The 20,000-nt window shown below is 48.2% G+C and overlaps 1 protein-coding gene across 1 annotated transcript in view; it reads right to left on the bottom strand.

Annotated features, from left to right (window-relative positions):
• Nucleotides 1–20,000, bottom strand: part of LOC135528684 (WD repeat-containing protein 19-like) — a 71,246-nt gene that overhangs the window by 24,134 nt on the left and 27,112 nt on the right. The window contains 6 exon segments of the mRNA XM_064957795.1: nt 3,336–3,482; nt 6,927–7,010; nt 8,025–8,107; nt 9,483–9,623; nt 9,831–9,888; nt 10,504–10,613. Of these exon segments, the coding sequence (XP_064813867.1) occupies nt 3,336–3,482; nt 6,927–7,010; nt 8,025–8,107; nt 9,483–9,623; nt 9,831–9,888; nt 10,504–10,613 (623 nt within the window).

Raw genomic sequence — 20,000 nt, 5'->3', positions numbered from 1 at the left:
CTGCCTGACTGACTCGCTGACTGACTAACTCGCTGACTGACTAACTCGCTGACTGACTAACTCGCTGACTGACTAACTCGCTGACTGACTAACTCGCTGACTGACTAACTCGCTGCCTGACTAACTCGATGACTGACTGACTGACTCGCTGCCTGACTAACTCGCTGACTGACTAACTCGCTGACTGACTAACTCGCTGCCTGACTAACTCGCTGCCTGACTAACTCGCTGCCTGACTAACTCGCTGACTGACTAACTCGCTGACTGACTAACTCGCTGACTGACTAACTCGCTGCCTGACTAACTCGCTGACTGACTAACTCGCTGCCTGACTAACTCGCTGACTGACTAACTCGCTGCCTGACTAACTCGCTGACTGACTAACTCGCTGCCTGACTAACTCGCTGCCTGACTAACTCGCTGACTGACTAACTCGCTGACTGACTAACTCGCTGCCTGACTAACTCGCTGACTGACTAACTCGCTGCCTGACTAACTCGCTGCCTGACTAACTCGCTGACTGACTAACTCGCTGCCTGACTAACTCGCTGACTGACTAACTGCTGCCTGACTAACTCGCTGCCTGACTAACTCGCTGCCTGACTAACTCGCTGCCTGACTAACTCGCTGACTGACTGACTCGCTGCCTGACTGACTCGCTGCCTGACTAACTCGCTGACTGACTGACTGCTGCCTGACTGACTCGCTGCCTGACTGACTCGCTGCCTGACTGACTGTCGCTGCCTGACTGACTCGCTGACTGACTGACTCGCTGCCTGACTGACTCGCTGCCTGACTGACTCGCTGACTGACTGACTCGCTGACTGACTGACTCGCTGACTGACTAACTCGCTGCCTGACTAACTCGCTGACTGACTAACTCGCTGCCTGACTAACTCGCTGACTGACTAACTCGCTGCCTGACTAACTCGCTGACTGACTAACTCGCTGACTGACTAACTCGCTGACTGACTAACTCGCTGACTGTCTGTCTCGCTGCCTGTCTGTCTGTCTCGCTGCCTGTCTGTCTGTCTCGCTGCCTGTCTGTCTGTCTCGCTGCCTGACTGTCTGTCTGTCTCGCTGCCTGACTGTCTGTCTGTCTCGCTGCCTGACTGTCTGTCTGTCTCGCTGCCTGACTGTCTGTCTGTCTCGCTGCCTGACTGTCTGTCTGTCTCGCTGCCTGTCTGTCTGTCTGTCTCGCTGCCTGTCTGTCTGTCTCGCTGCCTGACTGTCTGTCTCGCTGCCTGACTGTCTGTCTCGCTACCTGTCTGTCTGTCTCGCTGCCTGTCTGTCTGTCTCGCTGCCTGTCTGTCTGTCTCGCTGCCTGTCTGTCTGTCTCGCTGCCTGTCTGTCTGTCTCGCTGCCTGTCTGTCTGTCTGGCTGCCTGTCTGTCTGGCTGCCTGTCTGGCTGCCTGTCTGTCTCGCTGCCTGTCTGTCTGTCTCGCTGTCTGTCTCGCTGCCTGTCTCGCTGCCTGACTGTCTGTCTCGCTGCCTGACTGTCTGTCTCGCTGCCTGACTGTCTGTCTCGCTGCCTGACTGTCTGTCTCACTGCCTGACTGTCTGTCTCGCAGCCTGACTGTCTGTCTCGCAGCCTGACTGTCTGTCTCGCAGCCTGTCTCGCTACCTGTCTGTCTCAGTGACTGACTGTCTCGCTGCCTGTCTGTCTGTCTCGCAGCCTGACTGTCTGTCTCGCAGCCTGACTGTCTGTCTCGCAGCCTGACTGTCTGTCTCGCAGCCTGACTGTCTGTCTCGCAGCCTGTCTCGCTACCTGTCTGTCTCAGTGACTGACTGTCTCGCTGCCTGTCTGTCTGTCTCGCTGCCTGTCTGTCTGTCTCGCTGCCTGTCTGTCTGTCTGTCTCGCTGCCTGTCTGTCTGTCTGTCTCGCTGCCTGTCTGTCTGGCTGACTGTCTGTCTCGCTGACTGACTGTCTGTCTCGCTACCTGACTGTCTCGCTGCCTGTCTGTCTGTCTCGCTGCCTGACTGTCTGTCTCGCTGCCTGACTGTCTGTCTCGCTGCCTGACTGTCTCGCTGCCTGTCTGTCTCGCAGCCTGACTGTCTGTCTCGCAGCCTGACTGTCTGTCTCGCAGCCTGACTGTCTGTCTCGCAGCCTGTCTCGCTACCTGTCTGTCTCAGTGACTGACTGTCTCGCTGCCTGTCTGTCTGTCTGTCTCGCTGCCTGTCTGTCTGTCTCGCTGCCTGTCTGTCTGTCTGTCTCGCTGCCTGTCTGTCTGTGTCTCGCTGCCTGTCTGGCTGACTGTCTGTCTCGCTGCCTGTCTGTCTGTCTCGCTGCCTGACTGTCTCGCTGCCTGTCTGTCTCGCAGCCTGACTGTCTGTCTCGCAGCCTGACTGTCTGTCTCGCAGCCTGACTGTCTGTCTCGCAGCCTGTCTCGCTACCTGTCTGTCTCAGTGACATACTGTCTCGCTGCCTGTCTGTCTGTCTGTCTCGCTGCCTGTCTGTCTGTCTCGCTGCCTGTCTGTCTGTCTGTCTCGCTGCCTGTCTGTCTGTGTCTCGCTGCCTGTCTGGCTGACTGTCTGTCTCGCTGCCTGTCTGTCTGTCTCGCTGCCTGACTGTCTGTCTCGCTGCCTGACTGTCTCGCTGCCTGTCTGTCTCGCTGCCTGTCTGTCTGTCTCGCTGCCTGTCTGTCTGTCTCGCTGCCTGCCTGTCTCGCTGCCTGACTGCCTGTCTCGCTGCCTGACTGCCTGTCTCGCTGCATGACTGCCTGTCTCGCTGCCTGTCTGTCTGTCTCGCTGCCTGACTGTCTCGCTGCCTGACTGAATCGCTGCCTGTCTGTCTGTCTCGCTGCCTGTCTGTCTCGCTGCCTGACTGAATCGCTGCCTGTCTGTCTGTCTCGCTGCCTGTCTGTCTCGCTGCCTGTCTGTCTGTCTCGCTGCCTGACTGTCTGTCTCGCTACCTGTCTGTCTCAGTGACTGACTGTCTCGCTGCCTGTCTCGCAGCCTGTCTGTCTGTCTCGCTGCCTGTCTGTCTGTCTCGCTGCCTGACTGTCTGTCTCGCTGCCTGACTGTCTGTCTCGCTGCCTGACTGTCTGTCTCGCTGCCTGTCTGTCTGTCTCGCTGCCTGTCTGTCTGTCTGTCTCGCTGCCTGACTGTCTGTCTCGCTGCCTGACTGTCTGTCTCGCTGCCTGACTGTATGTCCCGCTGAATGTGTGACTGTCTCGCTGACTGTGTGACTGTCTCTCTGACTGTGTGACTGTCTCTCTGACTGTGTGACTGTCTCTCTGACTGTGTGACTGTCTCTCTGACTGTGTGACTGTCTCTCTGACTGTGTGACTGTCCCTCTGATCTGTTTGTCTGTCTGTCTATCCGTCTGTCCCCACCTGGCAACCATCTTGGCCCCGTCGATGCTCTGCGTCTCCCTGACAATACGGACGGCGTCTTCAGGGTTGTTGAGGTGATCCAGCAACACCCGGATCACGTTGTCCCAGTCCCTGGCACTCTCATAGGCCTGGGCAGCCTCCTTAAATCTGACACACACAACATTATCCCAGTCCCTCACACTGTCTCCTTAAACCATAATATTATCCCAGTCCCTCACACTGTCTCCTTAAACCATAATATTATCCCTCACACTGTCTCCTTAAACCATAATATTATCCCAGTCCCTCACACTGTCTCCTTAAACCATAATATTATCCCTCACACTGTCTCCTTAAACCATAATATTATCCCAGTCCCTCACACTGTCTCCTTAAACCATAATATTATCCCTCACACTGCCTCCTTAAACCATAATATTATCCCAGTCCCTCACACTGTCTCCTTAAACCATAATATTATCCCTCACACTGTCTCCTTAAACCATAATATTATCCCAGTCCCTCACACTGTCTCCTTAAACCATAATATTATCCCTCACACTGCCTCCTTAAACCATAATATTATCCCAGTCCCTCACACTGTCTCCTTAAACCATAATATTATCCCTCACACTGTCTCCTTAAACCATAATATTATCCTTCACACTGTCTCCTTAAACCATAATATTATCCCAGTCCCTCACACTGTCTCCTTAAACCATAATATTATCCCTCACACTGCCTCCTTAAACCATAATATTATCCCTCACACTGCCTCCTTAAACCATAATATTATCCCAGTCCCTCACACTGTCTCCTTAAACCATAACATTATCCCAGTCCCTCACACTGTCTCCTTAAACCATAATATTATCCCTCACACTGTCTCCTTAAACCATAATATTATCCCAGTCCCTCACACTGTCTCCTTAAACCATAATATTATCCCTCACACTGACTCCTTAAACCATAATATTATCCCTCACACTGACTCCTTAAACCATAATATTATCCCAGTCCCTCACCCTGTCTCCTTAAACCATAATATTATCCCAGTCCCTCACACTGTCTCCTTAAACCATAATATTATCCCTCACACTGTCTACTTAAACCATAATATTATCCCAGTCCCTCACACTGCCTCCTTAAACCATAATATTATCCCAGTCCCTCACACTGTCTCCTTAAACCATAATATTATCCCTCACACTGTCTCCTTAAACCATAATATTATCCCAGTCCCTCACACTGTCTCCTTAAACCATAATATTATCCCAGTCCCTCACACTCTCCTTAAACCATAACATTATCCCAGTCCCTCACACTGTCTCCTTAAACCATAATATTATCCCAGTCCCTCACACTGTCTCCTTAAACCATAATATTATCCCTCACACTGCCTCCTTAAACCATAATATTATCCCAGTCCCTCACACTGCCTCCTTAAACCATAACATTATCCCAGTCCCTCACAATGCCTCCGTAAACCATAATATTATCCCTCACACTGTCTCCTTAAACCATAATATTATCCCAGTCCCTCACACTGCCTCCTTAAACCATAACATTATCCCAGTCCCTCACACTGTCTCCTTAAACCATAATATTATCCCAGTCCCTCACACTGTCTCCTTAAACCATAATATTATCCCTCACACTGTCTCCTTAAACCATAATATTATCCCAGTCCCTCACACTGTCTCCTTAAACCATAATATTATCCCAGTCCCTCACACTGTCTCCTTAAACCATAATATTATCCCAGTCCCTCACACTGTCTCCTTAAACCATAATATTATCCCAGTCCCTCACACTGTCTCCTTAAACCATAATATTATCCCTCACACTGTCTCCTTAAACTATAATATTATCCCAGTCCCTCACACTGTCTCCTTAAACTATAATATTATCCCTCACACTGTCTCCTTAAACCATAATATTATCCCAGTCCCTCACACTGTCTCCTTAAACCATAATATTATCCCAGTCCCTCACACTGTCTCCTTAAACCATAATATTATCCCTCACACTGTCTCCTTAAACCATAATATTATCCCAGTCCCTCACACTGCCTCCTTAAACCATAATATTATCCCAGTCCCTCACACTGTCTCCTTAAACCATAATATTATCCCTCACACTGTCTCCTTAAACCATAATATTATCCCAGTCCCTCACACTGTCTCCTTAAACCATAATATTATCCCTCAAACTGTCTCCTTAAACTATAATATTATCCCAGTCCCTCACACTGTCTCCTTAAACCATAATATTATCCCTCACACTGCCTCCTTAAACCATAATATTATCCCTCACACTGCCTCCTTAAACCATAATATTATCCCAGTCCCTCACACTGTCTCCTTAAACCATAATATTATCCCTCACACTGTCTCCTTAAACTATAATATTATCCCAGTCCCTCACACTGTCTCCTTAAACTATAATATTATCCCTCACCCTGTCTCCTTAAACCATAATATTATCCCAGTCCCTCACACTGTCTCCTTAAACCATAATATTATCCCTCACACTGCCTCCTTAAACCATAATATTATCCCTCACACTGTCTCCTTAAACTATAATATTATCCCAGTCCCTCACCCTGTCTCCTTAAACCATAATATTATCCCTCACACTGCCTCCTTAAACCATAATATTATCCCTCACACTGTCTCCTTAAACCATAATATTATCCCAGTCCCTCACACTGCCTCCTTAAACCATAATATTATCCCAGTCCCTCACACTGCCTCCTTAAACCATAATATTATCCCTCACACTGTCTCCTTAAACCATAATATTATCCCAGTCCCTCACACTGTCTCCTTAAACCATAATATTATCCCTCACACTGTCTCCTTAAACCATAATATTATCCCAGTCCCTCACACTGTCTACTTAAACCATAATATTATCCCAGTCCCTCACACTGTCTCCTTAAACCATAATATTATCCCTCACACTGTCTCCTTAAACCATAATATTATCCCAGTCCCTCACACTGTCTCCTTAAACCATAATATTATCCCAGTCCCTCACACTGTCTCTTTAAACCATAATATTATCCCAGTCCCTCACACTGTCTCCTTAAACCATAATATTATCCCTCACACTGCCTCCTTAAACCATAATATTATCCCTCACACTGTCTCCTTAAACCATAATATTATCCCAGTCCCTCACACTGTCTCCTTAAACCATAATATTATCCCAGTCCCTCACACTGTCTTCTTAAACCATAATATTATCCCTCACACTGCCTCCTTAAACCATAATATTATCCCTCACACTGTCTACTTAAACCATAATATTATCCCAGTCCCTCACACTGCCTCCTTAAACCATAATATTATCCCTCACACTGTCTCCTTAAACCATAATATTATCCCTCACACTGTCTCCTTAAACCATAATATTATCCCTCACACTGTCTCCGTAAACCATAATATTATCCCAGTCCCTCACCCTGTCTCCTTAAACCATAATATTATCCCAGTCCCTCACACTGTCTCCTTAAACCATAATATTATCCCTCACACTGTCTCCTTAAACCATAATATTATCCCAGTCCCTCACACCGTCTACTTAAACCATGGAGGTTGTACCTACTTGCCATCCACCTCCTTGGCCTTGGCGTACTGCAGGTGGATCTTAGGAGAGGAGACCTGAGGAAGTAACTCTCCTACCTTAGACCTGAGAGAGAGAGAGAGAGAGACAGAGAAAGAGACACAGAGAGAGAGACACAGAGAGAGAGAGAGACAGAGAGAGAGAGACAGAGAGAGATAGAGACAGAGAGAGATAGAGACAGAGAGAGAGAGACAGAGAGAGAGACAGAGAGAGAGACAGAGAGAGAGACAGAGAGAGAGACAGAGACAGAGAGAGAGACAGGGAGAGAGACAGAGAGAGAGACAGAGAGAGAGACAGAGAGAGATATGAGAGACAGAGAGAGAGAGACAGAGAGAGACAGAGAGAGATATGAGAGAGAGACAGAGAGAGATATGAGAGACAGAGAGAGAGAGAGACAGAGAGAGAGACAGAGAGAGCGACAGAGAGAGAGAGAGACAGAGAGAGAGACAGAGAGAGAGACAGAGAGAGAGACAGAGAGAGAGACAGAGAGAGAGACAGAGAGAGATATGAGAGACAGAGAGAGAGACAGAGAGAGAGAGACAGAGAGAGAGACAGAGAGAGAGACAGAGAGAGAGAGACAGAGAGAGAGACAGAGAGAGAGAGACAGAGAGAGAGACAGAGAGAGAGAGAGACAGAGAGAGAGAGAGAGACAGAGAGATGGACAGAGAGAGAGACAGAGAGAGAGACAGAGAGAGAGACAGAGAGAGATATGAGAGACCGAGAGAGAGAGAGACAGAGAGAGAGAGATATGAGAGACAGAGAGAGAGAGAGGAGAGAGACAGAGAGAGAGAGACAGAGAGAGAGAGAGAGACAGAGAGATATGAGAGACATGAGAGACAGAGAGAGACCGAGAGAGAGAGAGAGAGAGACCGAGAGAGAGAGAGACAGAGAGATATGAGAGACATGAGAGACAGAGAGAGAGAGAGAGAGAGACGTTGGCTGAAAATATTAGAGCATGTGTGTGTGTATATGTGTGTATATGTGTGTGTGTATATGTGTGTGTGTGTGTGTGTGTGTGTGTGTGTGTGTGTGTGTGTGTGTGTGTGTGTGTGTGTGTGTGTGTGTGTGTGTTCATCTCACCAGTTCTTGCAGCGTATGTAGACTGAGGCAGCCTTGTCATAGTACTGCCCCTTCTCATACAGCTGGGCTGCTTCAGAGAACTGCTGTAGAAACACAACACAGACAGAGAATTACTACTGTCTCTTCTGATACAGACAGAGAGAATTACTACTGTCTCTTCTGATACAGACAGAGAGAATTACTACTGTCTCTTCTGATACAGACAGAGAGAATTACTACTGTCTCTTCTGATACAGACAGAGAGAATTACTACTGTCTCTTCTGATACAGACAGAGAGGGAGAATTACTACTGTCTCTTCTGATACAGACAGAGAGAATTACTACTGTCTCTTCTGATACAGACAGAGAGAATTACTACTGTCTCTTCTGATATAGACAGAGAGGGAGAATTACTACTGTCTCTTCTGATATAGACAGAGAGGGAGAATTACTACTGTCTCTTCTGATACAGACAGAGAGAATTACTACTGTCTCTTCTGATATAGACAGACAGAGAGAATTACTACTGTCTCTTCTGATACAGACAGAGAGGGAGAATTACTACTGTCTCTTCTGATACAGACAGAGAGAATTACTACTGTCTCTTCTGATATAGACAGAGAGGGAGAATTACTACTGTCTCTTCTGATACAGACAGAGAGAATTACTACTGTCTCTTCTGATACAGACAGAGAGAGAGAATTACTACTGTCTCTTCTGATACAGACAGAGAGAATTACTACTGTCTCTTCTGATACAGACAGAGAGGGAGAATTACTACTGTCTCTTCTGATACAGACAGAGAGGGAGAATTACTACTGTCTCTTCTGATACAGACAGAGAGAATTACTACTGTCTCTTCTGATACAGACAGAGAGAATTACTACTGTCTCTTCTGATACAGACAGGGAGGGAGAATTACTACTGTCTCTTCTGATATAGACAGAGAAGAAGAAATAGAAATAGAGAGAGATAGAGAGTGATACCTTCAGGACAGATAGAAATAGAGAGATAGAGGTAGAGAGTGATACCTTCAGGACAGATAGAAACAGAGAGAGATAGAGGTAAAGAGTGATCCTTCAGGACAGATAGAAATAGATAGAGAAAGAGGTAGAGTGATACCTTCAGGACAGATAGAGATAGAGGTAGAGTGATACCTTCAGGACAGATAGAAATAGAGAGAGATAGAGGTAGAGAGTGATACCTTCAGGACAGATAGAAACAGAGAGAGATAGAGGTAGAGTGATACCTTCAGGACAGATAGAAACAGAGAGAGATAGAGGTAGAGTGATACCTTCAGGACAGATAGAAATAGAGAGAGATAGAGGTAGAGAGTGATACCTTCAGGACAGATAGAAACAGAGAGAGATAGAGGTAGAGTGATACCTTCAGGACAGATAGAAACAGAGAGAGATAGAGGTAGAGTGATACCTTCAGGACAGATAGAAATAGAGAGAGATAGAGGTAGAGAGTGATACCTTCATGTTCTCCAGTATGACTCCACAGTCTTTCTTCAGGCCTCTGCTCGGGTGAGAGATGGCCTGGGCCGCGCCTCTTCTGATGTCACCCATCCTGATTGACATCCTGGCCACACCCCCCTGACATGCCTCATCATGCTCCTGGAACCACACACACACACACACACACACACACACACACACACACACACACACACACACACACACACACACACACACACACACACACACAGGTGTAAAAAGGAGGAAAGAGGGTAGGAGATTTTTAACACCTTTAATACAGAAAATAAAAGCTTGTACGGAAAAACAAAACCACAACACACACTGCAGAGGATAGTGGTGACTTGCCTTGTTGTTGTGGGTCATACCTTTCTCATAGTGAGACAGGGCATTCACATAGTCTCCTCTACAGAGAGAGAGAGAGAGAGAGAGAGAGAGAGAGAGAGAGAGAGAGAGAGAGAGAGAGAGAGAGAGAGACAAAGAGAGAGGCAGAGAGAGAGACAAAGAGAGAGGCAGAGAGAGAGAGACAAAGACAGAGAGAGAGTCAAAGAGAGAGAGAGAGACAGAGAGAGAGAGAGTCAAAGAGAGAGAGAGAGTCAAAGAGAGAGAGACAGAGAGAGAGAGAGACAGAGAGAGAGAGAGAGACAGAGAGAGAGAGAGAGACAGAGAGCGAGACAAAGAGAGAGGCAGAGAGAGAGAGACAAAGACAGAGAGAGAGTCAAAGAGAGAGAGAGACAAAGAGAGAGAGAGAGACAGAGAGAGAGAGAGAGTCAAAGAGAGAGAGTCAAAGAGAGAGAGAGAGTCAAAGAGAGAGAGAGTCAAAGAGAGAGGCAGAGAGAGAGACAACGAGAGAGGCAGAGAGAGAGACAAAGAGAGAGAGAGAGACAAAGAGAGAGAGAGAGACATCAAAAACTAGACCATGAAACTAAAATAAATAATATGTACTGTACCAACCACCATGTATGTGTGTGTGTGTGTGTGTGTGTGTGTGTGTGTGTGTGTGTGTGTGTGTGTATCTTACATGAACTCCAGTTGAACAGCGTACTCCTTCGATATGAACGGTATCTGGTCCTCAGCCAGTCTCTTGGCCAGCATCAGAGCACTGTCCCAATGCTGCAGGTCCCTCCTCATCTAATAAACACAGAGTTATCAGACCAGCATCAGAGCACTGTCCCAATGACCAGCATCAGAGCACTGTCCCAATGCTGCAGGTCCCTCCTCATCTAATAAACACAGAGTTATCAGACCAGCATCAGAGCACTGTCCCAAAGACCAGCATCAGAGCACTGTCCCAAAGACCAGCATCAGAGCACTGTCCCAATGCTGCAGGTCCCTCCTCATCTAATACACACAGAGTTATCAGACCAGCATCAGAGCACTGTCCCAATGACCAGCATCAGAGCACTGTCCCAATGACCAGCATCAGAGCACTGTCCCAATGACCAGCATCAGAGCACTGTCCCAATGACCAGCATCAGAGCACTGTCCCAATGACCAGCATCAGAGCACTGTCCCAATGCTGCAGGTCCCTCCTCATCTAATAAACACAGAGTTATCAGACCAACATCAGAGCACTGTCCCTATGACCAGCATCAGAGCACTGTCCCAATGCTGCAGGTCCCTCCTCATCTAATACACACAGAGTTATCAGACCAGCATCAGAGCACTGTCCCAATGACCAGCATCAGAGCACTGTCCCAATGACCAGCATCAGAGCACTGTCCCAATGCTGCAGGTCCCTCCTCATCTAATACACACAGAGTAATCAGACCAGCATCAGAGCACTGTCCCAATGACCAGCATCAGAGCACTGTCCCTATGACCAGCATCAGAGCACTGTCCCAATGCTGCAGGTCCCTCCTCATCTAATACACACAGAGTAATCAGACCAGCATCAGAGCACTGTCCCAATGACCAGCATCAGAGCACTGTCCCAATGCTGCAGGTCCCTCCTCATCTAATACACACAGAGTTATCAGACCAGCATCAGAGCACTGTCCCTATGACCAGCATCAGAGCACTGTCCCAATGCTGCAGGTCCCTCCTCATCTAATACACACAGAGTTTTTAGACCAGCATCAGAGCACTGTCCCAATGCTGCAGGTCCCTCCTCATCTAATAAACACAGAGTTATCAGACCAGCATCAGAGCACTGTCCCAATGACCAGCATCAGAGCACTGTCCCAATGCTGCAGGTCCCTCCTCATCTAATACACACAGAGTTATCAGACCAGCATCAGAGCACTGTCCCAATGCTGCAGGTCCCTCCTCATCTAATACACACAGAGTTATCAGACCAGCATCAGAGCACTGTCCCTATGACCAGCATCAGAGCACTGTCCCAATGCTGCAGGTCCCTCCTCATCTAATACACACAGAGTTATCAGACCAGCATCAGAGCACTGTCCCAATGCTGCAGGTCCCTCCTCATCTAATACACACAGAGTTATTAGACCAGCATCAGAGCACTGTCCCAATGACCAGCATCAGAGCACTGTCCCAATGCTGCAGGTCCCTCCTCATCTAATACACACAGAGTTATCAGACCAGCATCAGAGCACTGTCCCAATGCTGCAGGTCCCTCCTCATCTAATACACACAGAGTTATTAGACCAGCATCAGAGCACTGTCCCAATGACCAGCATCAGAGCACTGTCCCAATGACCAGCATCAGAGCACTGTCCCAATGACCAGCATCAGAGCACTGTCCCTATGACCAGCATCAGAGCACTGTCCCAATGACCAGCATCAGAGCACTGTCCCAATGCTGCAGGTCCCTCCTCATCTAATACACACAGAGTTATCAGACCAGCATCAGAGCACTGTCCCAATGCTGCAGGTCCCTCCTCATCTAATACACACAGAGTTATTAGACCAGCATCAGAGCACTGTCCCAATGACCAGCATCAGAGCACTGTCCCAATGACCAGCATCAGAGCACTGTCCCAATGACCAGCATCAGAGCACTGTCCCTATGACCAGCATCAGAGCACTGTCCCAATGACCAGCATCAGAGCACTGTCCCAATGCTGCAGGTCCCTCCTCATCTAATAAACACAGAGTTATCAGACCAGCATCAGAGCACTGTCCCAATGACCAGCATCAGAGCACTGTCCCAATGCTGCAGGTCCCTCCTCATCTAATACTCACAGAGTTATCAGACCAGCATCAGAGCACTGTCCCAATGACCAGCATCAGAGCACTGTCCCAATGACCAGCATCAGAGCACTGTCCCAATGCTGCAGGTCCCTCCTCATCTAATACACACAGAGTTATCAGACCAGCATCAGAGCACTGTCCCAATGACCAGCATCAGAACACTGCCCCAATGACCAGCATCAGAGCACTGTCCCAATGCTGCAGGTCCCTCCTCATCTAATACACACAGAGTTATCAGACCAGCATCAGAGCACTGTCCCAATGCTGCAGGTCCCTCCTCATCTAATACACACAGAGTTATCAGACCAGCATCAGAGCACTGTCCCAATGACCAGCATCAGAGCACTGTCCCAATGCTGCAGGTCCCTCCTCATCTAATACACACAGAGTTATCAGACCAGCATCAGAGCACTGTCCCTATGACCAGCATCAGAGCACTGTCCCAATGACCAGCATCAGAGCACTGTCCCAATGCTGCAGATCCCTCCTCATCTAATACACACAGAGTTATCAGACCAGCATCAGAGCACTGTCCCAATGCTGCAGGTCCCTCCTCATCTAATACACACAGAGTTATCAGACCAGCATCAGAGCACTGTCCCTATGACCAGCATCAGAGCACTGTCCCAATGACCAGCATCAGAGCACTGTCCCAAAGACCAGCATCAGAGCACTGTCCCAAAGACCAGCATCAGAGCACTGTCCCTATGACCAGCATCAGAGCACTGTCCCTATGACCAGCATCAGAGCACTGTCCCAATGACCAGCATCAGAGCACTGTCCCAATGACCAGCATCAGAGCACTGTCCCAAAGACCTGCATCAGAGCACTGTCCCAATGACCAGCATCAGAGCAAAGTCCCAAAGACCAGCATCAGAGCACTGTCCCAAAGACCAGCATCAGAGCAAAGTCCCAAAGACCAGCATCAGAGCACTGTCCCAAAGACCTGCATCAGAGCACTGTCCCAACGACCAGCATCAGAGCAAAGTCCCAAATACCAGCATCAGAGCACTGTCCCAAAGACCTGCATCAGAGCACTGTCCCAATGACCAGCATCAGAGCACTGTCCCAATGACCAGCATCAGAGCAAAGTCCCAAAGACCAGCATCAGAGCACTGTCCCTATGACCAGCATCAGAGCACTGTCCCTATGACCTGCATCAGAGCAAAGTCCCAAAGACCAGCATCAGAGCACTGTCCCTATGACCAGCATCAGAGCAAAGTCCCAAAGACCAGCATCAGAGCAAAGTCCCTATGACCAGCATCAGAGCACTGTCCCAATGACCAGCATCAGAGCAAAGTCCCAAAGACCAGCATCAGAGCACTGTCCCAAAGACCAGCATCAGAGCACTGTCCCAATGACCAGCATCAGAGCACTGTCCCTATGACCAGCATCAGAGCACTGTCCCAATGACCAGCATCAGAGCAAAGTCCCAAAGACCAGCATCAGAGCACTGTCCCTATGACCAGCATCAGAGCACTGTCCCTATGACCAGCATCAGAGCACTGTCCCTATGACCTGCATCAGAGCAAAGTCCCAAAGACCAGCATCAGAGCACTGTCCCTATGACCTGCATCAGAGCAAAGTCCCAAAGACCAGCATCAGAGCACTGTCCCTATGACCAGCATCAGAGCACTGTCCCTATGACCAGCATCAGAGCACTGTCCCTATGACCAGCATCAGAGCACTGTCCCTATGACCTGCATCAGAGCAAAGTCCCAAAGACCAGCATCAGAGCACTGTCCCTATGACCAGCATCAGAGCACTGTCCCAAAGACCAGCATCAGAGCACTGTCCCAATGACCAGCATCAGAGCACTGTCCCTATGACCAGCATCAGAGCACTGTCCCAATGACCAGCATCAGAGCAAAGTCCCAAAGACCAGCATCAGAGCACTGTCCCTATGACCAGCATCAGAGCACTGTCCCTATGACCAGCATCAGAGCACTGTCCCTATGACCTGCATCAGAGCAAAGTCCCAAAGACCAGCATCAGAGCACTGTCCCTATGACCAGCATCAGAGCAAAGTCCCAAAGACCAGCATCAGAGCACTGTCCCAATTACCGGATCAGGTAGGATCAGGTAGATTCAGGTAGAATCAGGCAGGATCAAGTTGGATCAGGTAGAATAAGGTTGGATCAGGTTGGATCAGGTAGAATCAGGTTGGATCAGGCAGGATCAGGTAGGATCAGGCAGGATCAGGTTGGATCAGGTAGGATCAGGTTGGATCAGGTAGGATCAGGTAGGATCAGGCAGGATCAGGTAGGATCAGGTTGGATCAGGTAGGATCAGGTAGGATCAGGTCGATTCAGGTAGATTCAGGTAGAATCAGGTAGAATCAGGTAGAATCAGGCAGGATCAAGTTGGATCAGGTAGAATAAGGTTGGATCAAGTAGGATCAGGTAGGATCAGGTAGGATCAGGACCTGAATCAAGGATCTAACTGTCTGTAGCTCAGGACCTGAATCAAGGATCTAACTGTCTGTAGCTCAGGACCTGAATCAAGGATCTAACTGTCTGTAGCTCAGGACCTGAATCAAGGATCTAACTGCCTGTAGCTCAGGACCTGAATCAAGGATCTAACTGTCTGTAGCTCAGGACCTGAATCAAGGATCTAACTGCCTGTAGCTCAGGACCTGAATCAAGGATCTAACTGCCTGTAGCTCAGGACCTGAATCAAGGATCTAACTGTCTGTAGCTCAGGACTCAGGACCTGAATCAAGGATCTAACTGCCTGTAGCTCAGGACCTGAATCAAGGATCTAACTGTCTGTAGCTCAGGACCTGAATCAAGGATCTAACTGTCTGTAGCTCAGGACCTGCATCAAGGATCTAACTGTCTGTAGCTCAGGCCCTGAATCAAGGATCTAACTGTCTGTAGCTCAGGACCTGAATCAAGGATCTAACTGTCTGTAGCTCAGGCCCTGAATCAAGGATCTAACTGTCTGTAGCTCAGGCCCTGAATCAAGGATCTAACTGTCTGTAGCTCAGGCCCTGAATCAAGGATCTAACTGTCTGTAGCTCAGGCCCTGAATCAAGGATCTAACTGTCTGTAGCTCAGGCCCTGAATCAAGGATCTAACTGCCTGTAGCTCAGGACCTGAATCAAGGATCTAACTGTCTGTAGCTCAGGACCAGGACCTGAATCAAGGATCTAACTGTCCTGTAGCTCAGGACCTGAATCAAGGATCTAACTGTCTGTAGCTCAGGACCTGAATCAAGGATCTAACTGTCTGTAGCTCAGGACCTGCATCAAGGATCTAACTGTCTGTAGCTCAGGCCCTGAATCAAGGATCTAACTGTCTGTAGCTCAGGACCTGAATCAAGGATCTAACTGTCTGTAGCTCAGGCCCTGAATCAAGGATCTAACTGTCTGTAGCTCAGGACCCTGAATCAAGGATCTAACTGTCTGTAGCTCAGGCCCTGAATCAAGGATCTAACTGTCTGTAGCTCAGGCCCTGAATCAAGGATCTAACTGTCTGTAGCTCAGGCCCTGAATCAAGGATCTAACTGCCTGTAGCTCAGGACCTGAATCAAGGATCTAACTGTCTGTAGCTCAGGACCTGAATCAAGGATCTAACTGTCTGTAGCTCAGGACCTGAATCAATGATCTAACTGTCTGTAGCTCATGCCCTGAATCAAGGATCTAACTGTCTGTAGCTCAGGACCTGAATCAAGGATCTAACTGCCTGTAGCTCAGGACCTAAATCAAGGATCTAACTGTCTGTAGCTCAGGACCTGAATCAAGGATCTAACTGTCTGTAGCTCAGGACCTGAATCAAGGATCTAACTGCCTGTAGCTCAGGACCTGAATCAAGGATCTAACTGTCTGTAGCTCAGGCCCTGAATCAAGGATCTAACTGCCTGTAGCTCAGGACCTGAATCAAGGATCTAACTGTCTGTAGCTCAGGACTCAGGACCTGAATCAAGGATCTAACTGCCTGTAGCTCAGGACCTGAATCAAGGATCTAACTGTCTGTAGCTCAGGACCTGAATCAAGGATCTAACTGTCTGTAGCTCAGGACCTGCATCAAGGATCTAACTGTCTGTAGCTCAGGCCCTGAATCAAGGATCTAACTGTCTGTAGCTCAGGACCTGAATCAAGGATCTAACTGTCTGTAGCTCAGGCCCTGAATCAAGGATCTAACTGTCTGTAGCTCAGGCCCTGAATCAAGGATCTAACTGTCTGTAGCTCAGGCCCTGACTCAAGGATCTAACTGTCTGTAGCTCAGGCCCTGAATCAAGGATCTAACTGTCTGTAGCTCAGGCCCTGAATCAAGGATCTAACTGCCTGTAGCTCAGGACCTGAATCAAGGATCTAACTGTCTGTAGCTCAGGACCTGAATCAAGGATCTAACTGTCTGTAGCTCAGGACCTGAATCAATGATCTAACTGTCTGTAGCTCATGCCCTGAATCAAGGATCTAACTGTCTGTAGCTCAGGACCTGAATCAAGGATCTAACTGCCTGTAGCTCAGGACCTAAATCAAGGATCTAACTGTCTGTAGCTCAGGACCTGAATCAAGGATCTAGGGACTGTCTGTAGCTCAGGACCTGAATCAAGGATCTAACTGCCTGTAGCTCAGGACCTGAATCAAGGATCTAACTGTCTGTAGCTCAGGACCTGAATCAAGGATCTAACTGTCTGTAGCTCAGGACCTGAATCAAGGATCTAACTGTCTGTAGCTCAGGACCTGAATCAAGGATCTAACTGTCTGTAGCTCAGGACCTGAATCAAGGATCTAACTGTCTGTAGCTCAGGACCTGAATCAAGGATCTAACTGTCTGTAGCTCAGGACCTGAATCAAGGATCTAACTGCCTGTAGCTCAGGACTCAGGACCTGAATCAAGGATCTAACTGTCTGTAGCTCAGGACCTGAATCAAGGATCTAACTGTCTGTAGCTCAGGCCCTGAATCAAGGATCTAACTGTCTGTAGCTCAGGACCTGAATCAAGGATCTAACTGTCTGTAGCTCAGGACCTGAATCAAGGATCTAACTGTCTGTAGCTCAGGACCTGAATCAAGGATCTAACTGTCTGTAGCTCAGGACCTGAATCAAGGATCTAACTGCCTGTAGCTCAGGACCTGAATCAAGGATCTAACCGTCTGTAGCTCAGGACCTGAATCAAGGATCTAACTGTCTGTAGCTCAGGACCTGAATCAAGGATCTAACTGTCTGTAGCTCAGGACCTGAATCAAGGATCTAACTGTCTGTAGCTCAGGACTCAGGACCTGAATCAAGGATCTAACTGTCTGTAGCTCAGGACCTGAATCAAGGATCTAACTATCTGTAGCTCAGGACCTGAATCAAGGATCTAACTGTCTGTAGCTCAGGACCTGAATCAAGGATCTAACTGTCTGTAGCTCAGGACCTGAATCAAGGATCTAACTGTCTGTAGCTCAGGACCTGAATCAAGGATCTAACTGTCTGTAGCTCAGGACTCAGGACCTAAATCAAGGATCTAACTGCCTGTAGCTCAGGCCCTGAATCAAGGATCTAACTGTCTGTAGCTCAGGACCTGAATCAAGGATCTAACTGCCTGTAGCTCAGGCCCTGAATCAAGGATCTAACCGCCTGTAGCTCAGGACCTGAATCAAGGATCTAACTGCCTGTAGCTCAGGACCTGAATCAAGGATCTAACTGCCTGTAGCTCAGGACCTGAATCAAGGATCTAACTGTCTGTAGCTCAGGACCTGAATCAAGGATCTAACTGCCTGTAGCTCAGGACCTGAATCAAGACATCTAACTGTCTGTAGCTCAGGACCTGAATCAAGGATCTAACTGTCTGTAGCTCAGGACCTGAATCAAGGATCTAACTGTCTGTAGCTCAGGACCTGAATCAAGGATCTAACTGTCTGTAGCTCAGGACCTGAATCAAGGATCTAACTGTCTGTAGCTCAGGCCCTGAAGCAAGGATCTAACTGTCTGTAGCTCAGGACCTGAATCAAGGATCTAACCGCCTGTAGCTCAGGACCTGAATCAAGGATCTAACTGTCTGTAGCTCAGGACCTGAATCAAGGATCTAACTGTCTGTAGCTCAGGACCTGAATCAAGGATCTAACTGTCTGTAGCTCAGGACTCAGGACCTGAATCAAGGATCTAACTGTCTGTAGCTCAGGACCTGAATCAAGGATCTAACTGTCTGTAGCTCAGGACCTGAATCAAGGATCTAACTGTCTGTAGCTCAGGACCTGAATCAAGGATCTAACTGTCTGTAGCTCAGGACCTGAATCAAGGATCTAACTGTCTGTAGCTCAGGACCTGAATCAAGGATCTAACTGTCTGTAGCTCAGGACCTGAATCAAGGATCTAACTGTCTGTAGCTCAGGACCTGAATCAAGGATCTAACTGTCTGTAGCTCAGGACCTGAATCAAGGATCTAACTGTCTGTAGCTCAGGACCTGAATCAAGGATCTAACTGTCTGTAGCTCAGGACCTGAATCAAGGATCTAACTGTCTGTAGCTCAGGACCTGAATCAAGGATCTAACTGTCTGTAGCTCAGGACTCAGGACCTGAATCAAGGATCTAACTGTCTGTAGCTCAGGCCCTGAATCAAGGATCTAACTGTCTGTAGCTCAGGCCCTGAATCAAGGATCTAACTGTCTGTAGCTCAGGACCTGAATCAAGGATCTAACTGTCTGTAGCTCAGGACCTGAATCAAGGATCTAACCGCCTGTAGCTCAGGACCTGAATCAAGGATCTAACTGCCTGTAGCTCAGGACCTGAATCAAGGATCTAACTGCCTGTAGCTCAGGACCTGAATCAAGGATCTAACTGCCTGTAGCTCAGGACCTGAATCAAGGATCTAACTGCCTGTAGCTCAGGACCTGAATCAAGGATCTAACTGTCTGTAGCTCAGGACCTGAATCAAGGATCTAACTGCCTGTAGCTCAGGACCTGAATCAAGGATCTAACTGTCTGTAGCTCAGGACCTGAATCAAGGATCTAACTGTCTGTAGCTCAGGACCTGAATCAAGGATCTAACTGTCTGTAGCTCAGGACCTGAATCAAGGATCTAACTGTCTGTAGCTCAGGACCTGAATCAAGGATCTAACTGTCTGTAGCTCAGGCCCTGAATCAAGGATCTAACTGTCTGTAGCTCAGGACCTGAATCAAGGATCTAACTGTCTGTAGCTCAGGACCTGAATCAAGGATCTAACTGCCTGTAGCTCAGGACCTGAATCAAGGATCTAACTGTCTGTAGCTCAGGACCTGAATCAAGGATCTAACTGTCTGTAGCTCAGGACCTGAATCAAGGATCTAACTGTCTGTAGCTCAGGACCTGAATCAAGGATCTAACTGTCTGTAGCTCAGGACCTGAATCAAGGATCTAACTGCCTGTAGCTCAGGACCTGAATCA

Source organism: Oncorhynchus masou, unplaced genomic scaffold (assembly GCF_036934945.1).
Source record: "Oncorhynchus masou masou isolate Uvic2021 unplaced genomic scaffold, UVic_Omas_1.1 unplaced_scaffold_1016, whole genome shotgun sequence".
Taxonomy (NCBI): Eukaryota; Metazoa; Chordata; class Actinopteri; order Salmoniformes; family Salmonidae; genus Oncorhynchus; species Oncorhynchus masou.
Note: the sequence above shows the minus strand (reverse complement) of the source record. Positions and strands in the feature narration are given on the sequence as shown.